This window comes from Malania oleifera, chromosome 9, assembly GCF_029873635.1.
Source record: "Malania oleifera isolate guangnan ecotype guangnan chromosome 9, ASM2987363v1, whole genome shotgun sequence".
NCBI lineage: Eukaryota > Viridiplantae > Streptophyta > Magnoliopsida > Santalales > Ximeniaceae > Malania > Malania oleifera.
In genome coordinates this window covers 72,026,302-72,034,631 of record NC_080425.1, presented here as the reverse complement: position 1 = coordinate 72,034,631, position 8,330 = coordinate 72,026,302, and the positions used below count along the sequence as shown (strand labels likewise).

The 8,330-nt window shown below is 38.4% G+C and overlaps 1 protein-coding gene across 3 annotated transcripts; it reads left to right on the top strand.

Moving 5' to 3' along the window:
* Positions 1-3,284: 3,284 nt before the first annotated feature.
* LOC131164805 (uncharacterized) lies at positions 3,285-7,295 on the top strand. 3 transcript variants are annotated; one of them, XM_058122273.1, is made up of 4 exons: positions 3,285-3,723; positions 3,816-4,728; positions 6,309-6,444; positions 6,659-7,295. In XM_058122273.1, exons 2-4 carry the CDS (start codon positions 3,949-3,951, stop codon positions 7,219-7,221), a joined length of 1,479 nt encoding a protein of 492 aa, XP_057978256.1. In that variant the 5' UTR covers positions 3,285-3,723; positions 3,816-3,948; the 3' UTR covers positions 7,222-7,295. The 3 variants fall into 3 exon arrangements, with proteins under 3 accessions (XP_057978256.1, XP_057978257.1, XP_057978255.1); XM_058122272.1 differs by having other exon boundaries at positions 3,410-3,723; positions 3,835-4,728; XM_058122274.1 differs by having other exon boundaries at positions 3,370-4,728.
* Positions 7,296-8,330: the final 1,035 nt, after the last annotated feature.

Here is an 8,330-nt window from a genome sequence, read left to right as displayed (position 1 = left end):
CCTAATTTAACCCTATACTCTAGTAAAATCATCTAACATAGTCTGCAGAACCTAGCAACCTAGGCTATGATACCACTTATAGCACCCCGAACCCAATAATGGGACAGGGATGTTATTTGTGAATAAAATAAACTCTGATACCATAATACCTCCATGCGCCCTAACAAAGGAAAATCGGGTGGTCCTGTCATAACTGAAAGTAAAACCATAAAGCGGAAGAAAACACCTCAATCATATAACCAGAGTTCTAACTGTCCCCAAATATACATATAAACTTCTTGTCAATATATTACAACCCCAAAATATCAAAATATAATAACTGGTGTCTCACCAGCTCTGACTACTACTATCAACCATCTAATCCCAACCCCGAGGTAAGTTAGGCATGGTTTCCTGTAGGACTTGAAAAATGAGATGGATATTGGGGTGAGACACTTCTCAGTAAAGTAGATTAGACTATCGTCAGTGAGTGGCTAGCATGAGTTTTCCCGTGAATATAAAACTTTCATTATTTAACTATATCTGAAATGACATTTTAAAACTGTACGGATCTGTAATACTAAAAATACATAATTTATGAATAATGTATTATCGACTCAGTATAACCCATTAATAGTAAATTTGCCCATATATGCATAAAAGAAATCACCCTGTACTATTAAAGTAGCATCGTCATGCTTTCCCATCGACATGCTTCCCCCCCCCCCCAAATGATGGGTTGTGCGACCCGAAGGCTAGACTTAGCATATGGTCGACCGACTATAGCTAAGTCAGAAAAAGGTAGTAAGTATGATTGTGCCTACCCTAATACCCGAAATTGCATTGGGAGGGTCACTCGAAACTATATCAGGAGGGGTCCCCCAGAACTACATTGGGAGTAGTACTGTACCCAAGCCAAAAATCTACTATCTTGCATCACACTTCTATCCCCTTGTGATTGCACTCACTGCCAGCACGTAGCTATGGTATCGTGCTCATAACATAACATTTGATATCCTCAGGGTTCTTAAATCATATATGACAATTTTATGCAATAAAATTGTAGTCATCAATTCATTTTCATAAAACTGTATAAAACATAAGTTGTTCATAATTCTATAAAATATTTGTCACATACTCTCTTAATATAAAATCGGCATATCAAAACTCGGCATCTAGCTATCATATCAAAATCTCGGCTTATAGTCGCTATATTACATTTTGACATATAGTCATCATATCACATCTCGGTATATAGTTGTCATATAACACCTCAACATGTAGTCATCATATCATACTGTATCATAAATGTATAAACATTCTGTTCATTTATACCATTTTAAATCGTTCTCATGCCACACAATTTTCATCCAATAACTCATAAATATACATAACTGTTCTAGAAACATATAAGTTGTTGAAAATAGAGGTATGAGCATCTCCAGGGTATAATTTAACTCAAACTATACATTTGACTGAAAATAGGATATGTTCAACCCATTCACGTTAGTTTTATATACAGTTTTTGTAAACATATATTGCAATTTAATCTGTTCAAATTGCAAAAATAACTGACATAATCTAATTCCCTTACCTGTTCCTGAAGAAACTGCCTAAAACCTTCAAAAGCATGAAACCTAGCTGCTCGAATTTGCTGAAGATCGACGACCTATGTGTCGGGAGGAAGGAGAGAGGATCGAGGAGTACCCAAAGAGATCCGTGAGGCTTGGGAGAGAGAGAGAGAGAGAGAGAGAGAGAGAGAGAGAGAGAGAGAGAGTTCCAAAACCCTAATTAGAGAGAAAGAGCAATTGAGAGTTATGAAGAAAAATTATGTTACTTAGTGCTTAAGTAACTCAGCCCGCAGGAAAACTGTCAACGATTTTTCTGGGCTTTATAAAATCATCGACGGTTTGACACTTAAACTGCTCTCTATAGTTGTAACTGTCAACGGTTTTTCTAAAACTCCCTAAAACTGTTGACGGTTTGGTCCTGTGCCAAACCAATTTTTCTCTTTTCTTTTCCTTTCTCTTTTCTTTTATTTATTTATTTTATTTTCTTGGTTCGGATTTCTACACCAATAATGTGGACCTGCAATATTTTTTTAGACCCAAACATTAATATAACATTCTGTAATTAGTGAATTTTAAATCTTATATGGAGAACCAGTTCTTTGCAAGTATTAATTTCTCGAATGGGTATTCAAGGCTCTTGGGACAATCTACTATTTGGCTGGGATGATGAGCTACTCTATCCTTCTCTACTAAAACATCAAGTTAACTTTAATATCAATTGGATAGGAGCATCATATATTGGTTCATGTCATTGTTGAGTTATTTGATCATTTAGTATTGCTATTAAAAATTAAAAATACGTCTACCTTAGAAAACATCAATCGCAAGCTATTAAAGTTTGAAACTTACGTATTAGAGTCTTTTGAGCTGAATTTTGAAATGAGTGAAAAGAATATTAAGAAGGGATATAGAATGAGAAATGAACTATATATATATATATATATATATATATATATATATATATATATATTTTTAATACCAGGCTTGGTGTGACCCCTCCAATAGAAGAAAAAATAATTTTAATTTAAAAACTTAAAATAATTGAAAACTTGATTGAAAAAAAGTCTTTCCATCATAACAAAATTTTTTTGTTCTCATCAACTATTGCGCAATTTAGTGGTATAATTATTTACTTAATAGATCAAATATTTTTAAAAAGAATTAATTCCTAGATTGCTTAAAATATAATTAGAACAAAAGAAAATGTAAAAGAATGTAAATTATTTTTAAAAAGAATGTAAAGAATGTAAAAGAAAATATAATTAGAACAAAAGAAAATGTAAAGAGAACTTTTTTATATGTACATGAAACAAGACTCATGCTTGAGATGGTAGGACTTCATTCTTTACAACAAATTAAAACCCTAACCAACCACAAAATATTAGATACATCTCGGGATGTAATATGATTTTATCATCTATAAAAATATTATTTAATTTAATTAATTAGATGCATATAACAAAATAATATTAGATATTTGATGTATGACCGATCATATGTAATAATTTCTCCTAACCAACAAACATACACCATTCTAATCATGATTTAATGAATACTGTTCTGCAATTATGTGTGTATGAATATGCATGTATGTAATGGAATTGTGAGGCATATACGATGCATGTCCAAAGCCCCAGTGGAAAGTAGAACCTCTACCTATCTATTTCTAATTGGGAATTCGAGTGTAGGTCAAATCCCTGGTCCCTTTTAAGTCCAATCTCTGTCTTCTAATTTGTACTCCCTTAAGACCGTACCCTCTTTCCCACTCATTTCCCTATCAGCATTAAAACAAATGCATGCGTAACATATTAAAAAAATTGCTCTCCAGATTCATTTCAAAAAGACTAACATTACAAGAAGCATCCAAGCGTCTACCTCTCTGCAATTTTTGCTCTTCCTCCTCTTTCTCTCTCTTCATATTTCGCGAGCAAGCAACCGCTTCCTTCTCAGTTCTCGCCTTGAGATCTTCACCCTCTTCCATCAGAAGCTGCCTCCCACTTTCATTTGCCCTGCCCCCTTCTCCTTTAAATCTCTCTCTGTCCCCCACCTCCCTCTCTCTCTCTCTCTCTCTCTCTCTCTCTCTCTCTCTCTCACGGTGAGGTGGGTTTTGTGGTGTTGGACGGAGATGAGTAAAGCTGCTGGCTCACTGAGGACGCTCTGAAGCTCTCAGAAGGTGAATTTATGGAAAATTTCCTCCTTTTTTATCCTCTTTCAGTACTTCACTTTAAATGCTTTCCATGATTCTGATCAATCACCTTTTCACAGCCTTTCTCTGTTCCTGCAGTATATCTGTGTCCACTCTGCGCTACCTCCCTTTATTTCCCTCTCTTTCATATTCTCCGTTCCGCATTCAAATTACTTCTCTGACTCGCCCTCTCTGCATCAAAATAACCGATCCATGGATTATCCGGTGACTTCTTGTGATCCCCAACTGCCAAAGCATTTGCCGGTGGACCGGCCACGTCCCCTGATGCTGAAGGATTATCTCAGAGACGATCTCGGCTCCTGTTCATCCAACGGCTTCAAATCGCTGCCCCGGAGACAGTGCTGCACCACCACCGTTCGATACTTTCTCGAGATCGACGTCAAAGCCACCAGAGACTCCAAAAGCTCGAGCAAACTCCTCAGGACCAGATCGAGGGCGACGGCTTCCACAATCTCTGCTTTGCAGAGGGCTTCCGAGGCCGTGATCAGCGCCGTTAAGAGCCTTCCGTTTCCCTCCGTCAGGTCCCAGGCCGTACGGAACAGGGGCAAAAATGGCTTTCTTCCGAGAAGCATCTCTCGGAAGCTGTTGCGGCGGAGCTTCTGGAGAAAAGCCGAGAAACGCGAAGCCAAGATCGAACGGTGGAAAACGTTCCGTGATTTGCTCGACGAGAAACAAAAGCCGTCCGATCAAAACCCCCGCCCTCGCGCATCCTCCACAACGACGACGACCACCACCACCAGCGCCACTGCCTCCACGACGACAACTTCGACGGCCAGCACCAGCAGCGCGAGTAATAGTTGGTCCGACAGCGAATTTACCGCGGAGTTTTTGCAGTGTTCGAGCGGTAATTCTGAGTGTTCGACGGGTGAAAACGACGCCGTCGAGAGTCAAAAGTTTTTTCCGGAGGATGAGCTGGTCAGCCCACCCGTGGAGGCAGCTCCTGCTACCGCCGGCGGTGAAGAAAACAGAGAGGTAAGAAATTTTTATCCAATACTTCGCGCAGATAATATAAATCGCATGTCTGCTGGCTGGCTGGCCGCCCGATTAGTTTGTTTAAATTTTTGAAATATTCAATCTCGACCGTTCTCCGTCATGTTTTGTATATTTGCCCCTAGAAATTATTCTTGTCGCGCACGGTAAGTCTCTAAAATGAATCGCTGCAAAACAAGAAGAAACGGTTTAGGCTAGTGGATGATTTTTTAAAAAAAATAACAGCGGGAGGGGTCTCGTGACTTCCACGTGCGGGGTATATATCGGGAAGGAAAACTTCGGTACGCCCGGTGGATACGAATCTCCGATGCCAACTGGCCACCCATGCGCTGTCGACTTGCCGGATGCGCGGCGTCTTTTGTCATTCGACGTGGCGCACGAGGTAGTCGCAGTAGTACTAGATCGCTCCTCTTTTCTCCCACAAGCGCTCCCAAAATTACTATAAAGCCCTCCTCTGGATCTTTCTCTTCTTGCGTCGGTGGGTCAAAATGGGAATTTCGTCGCTTTTCACACGTGCGCGACCATTTTTGTCGGTGATAGGGTTTAGCTAATTTTTAAAAAATTTGAAACTCACTCGTGGGCTGCTGGGTGTCTGCCCTTTCGTTTGCATTAATTAGAAGATTTGGTGCAAGTATGATTATTTATTTATTTTTTAATTAAAGATTAGCAATTTTAATAAATCTGTCTGCCTTGTGTTCGAGCTGTCTTAAGCAAGAAGACTGCAAAAATTAATATTAATTAATTACCTTGAAAGACGTCTCTTGTCTCGTTGCGGGTTGACTCAGCCACGTCAACAGGTGTTGGGATTCATGTCTGTGTTTTTGTCCTTTTCCTCCCAATAGAAAACCCAATATCTCCAAGTTATAGAATATAAGCAAATATACAATGGCTTGAATTAAGTTTGACCACGCTATGTTTTTAGTATTCACTTAAAAAATTTGAACCAAAATCAAACTCAACTTTCAATTGGAGTTGGAGTTGGTGGATGAAGGCACACGCCTATTATTTTGATAGATTAGTATTGAAAATTTTTTAGGTATATCTATCATTGTATCAAAATGTTTATGGAAAAAATGTATGTGAAGTTGGGTTTCTAAATTTAAGGGGCCAATCATTTCTTAAAGTAGTCATCCGTCTAGCTGACATCTTTATTATATGCGTTCTTTCCATTCTACGAATTGACGTAGTTCCCCTGAGGGCCAAGAGAAATTTTTGATCATTTAAGGAATGTTGACATATAAGTAGTTAGGTGCATGGTTCAATTACTGCTTGCCCAGAAAAAGAAAGAAAACAGTTTGCGGATCCATTGAGGGTGATGTGTAGTTCAATACATAATTGGCTAGTTTAGGAAACAAACCAAATTTCATTTTTGTTACTTTTATTATATGAGTTGACTTGCAAACCATCCATATTCTTGCAAGTGAAATTTTCACCGTCTCATTGAATTGTGGCAATGTAATAACACAACTCGCAATAAGCGTGTTACTTTTTCTTCTAGCATGTGACATATAGAAAGCATTGTAGATATATTTGAAACTGACGAAGCTTATTAATTGTGACAGAAAGTGTGGCCACAGGAGGAAGAGAAGGAGCAATTCAGTCCAGTGTCTGTGCTGGATTTTCAATTTGACCATGATGATGATGATGATGATAATGATAATTGTGCATCCTATGGGCCTACCCTAGACCTTTTAAAAGGTATCTCTTTCTCTCTCTAAAATGTCGGAAAGTGAATTTTATAAGAAAAGCAAGGACTGTTTAAGCATTTATGTCATGATTTTAGAATTAAGCAACATGCTAAAGTAGCCATAAAGGTGGAAGTACCATATACGTGGTCAACATTGAATGAAATCATCATTAGTACTTCATATATGTAAGTTAACCAAAGAATGTTGTACTATTTGATCTCTAGGCACTAAGCAAATGCGAAACACTCGACGGGCTGAGAGCCTCGCTCAGCTGGATCCAGTTGACTTGGAAAAACGAATGGCACTATTCGAGCTCGACGACGAATTCTACGGAACAGCCCTGCAATCTCGCTCAATGTGCAGCCCAAATTGTTACATATTCTTCAACCAAGAAGAAGAAGATTTGGTTGAGCAGAAGGCCAGAGAGCTCCTTAAGCTCATTACAATTCCAGTGGGCAGCGTAAAGTTGAAGGCAGACAATGTTTTGGTAGACTTCTTCGTGGAGAAAATTTCTGGACACAAAAACCCATTGTCGAGGAGAAGTGATGGGTTTGGGTGCGAGCTGCTGAAGGCGGCCGAGAGTTGGATGGAAGAAAAATGCCGCGATTCATATGAGGATCAATGCTGGGAAGTAAGAGGGAGCAGAAAAGCATATGTTGAAGACATGGAAGAGGGAGGATGGCTGGGGAAGTTGGAGGAAGACAGAGAAGAGGTGGCTTTGGTAGTGGAAGCTGGAGTTCTGGCTTCTTTAGTCAGCGAGCTGTTAGTTGATATTGTGTCTTCTTAGGGTAGCATCTCACTACCTTTTGAGTTGAATGTAGGGCATTTTGACTGTTATATTATTTAAATCTTGACCCACAATTTTATTTTTTTTAGACCGTGGATGAAATTAAGAAAGTGTGAAAAAATCTAATTGCTGCATGTTTGGTACTTAGTGGAATTGATCAGAATAGAATCGAATTTATAAAGAATTGGGTAGGAAAGGAATTGAATGAAAATTTGAATGTAGAGTGAACAAATTAAGTGACCAATTTGACTTAATTTTTTTGGATATTATTTCATTTCTAAGTACCAACCATGCAGTTAATTTCTCCAAGTTTTTCATTCAAATTTTCTTTCCACTCCATTTCTATGTTATTTCATTTTGCATACCAAATATTATGGAAAAGTCTAGGGGACTTGTATCAGTAATATCCCCATTAAGGCCCTTTAACTTTTTATGAAACACCTTTTAGTTAAATTGTGAAGCATAGGCCAATTTAATCTTATGCTTCCACTCTTGAGTTTAGATAAAAGAGAAGCTTTAAAGGTTGAGGGGTAGTTTCTATATAATCTATCTCTATTAGCTAACTTATAGAAATTGAATTCAAGAGTTCTTATTTTGTCATTCCACTAATAACTTGGTCTTTTTTTGTTGAGAAGGCTTGTTTTTCTTCTCCATTTTGATTAAGTTACCAACTTTCTCTCTGTGTTGAGGTGGCTTGTTTTTCTTGCCCATTTTGATAAAGTTGCCAACTTTCTTTTTGTGTTGAGGTGGCTTGTTTTTCTTGCCTACTTTGATGAAGTTGTCAATTTTGCCATTTTGGTATGCTTTTGTCATCCATTCTACCAAGGTTGCCACCTTAGTCTTTGTAACCAAGTTGGCTTACTCTACTTGGGCATTGTGTATGCCAGGGTTACCAACTTGGTCTTTTTGACCATGCTAACCTACACTTCTTGGTCATTCTACTAAGGTTACCAACTTAGTCTTCTTAGGCTAGATGAATGTGCTTTTGCTAGTCATTATGCCAAGGTTATTAGCACAATCTTCTAGGCTAAGGTGGTTCCTTCTGTAGCGTCCTAACCCGCCACGTGGGCTCGAAGTACTAGTAAAATACATAAATACTCTCTGATACC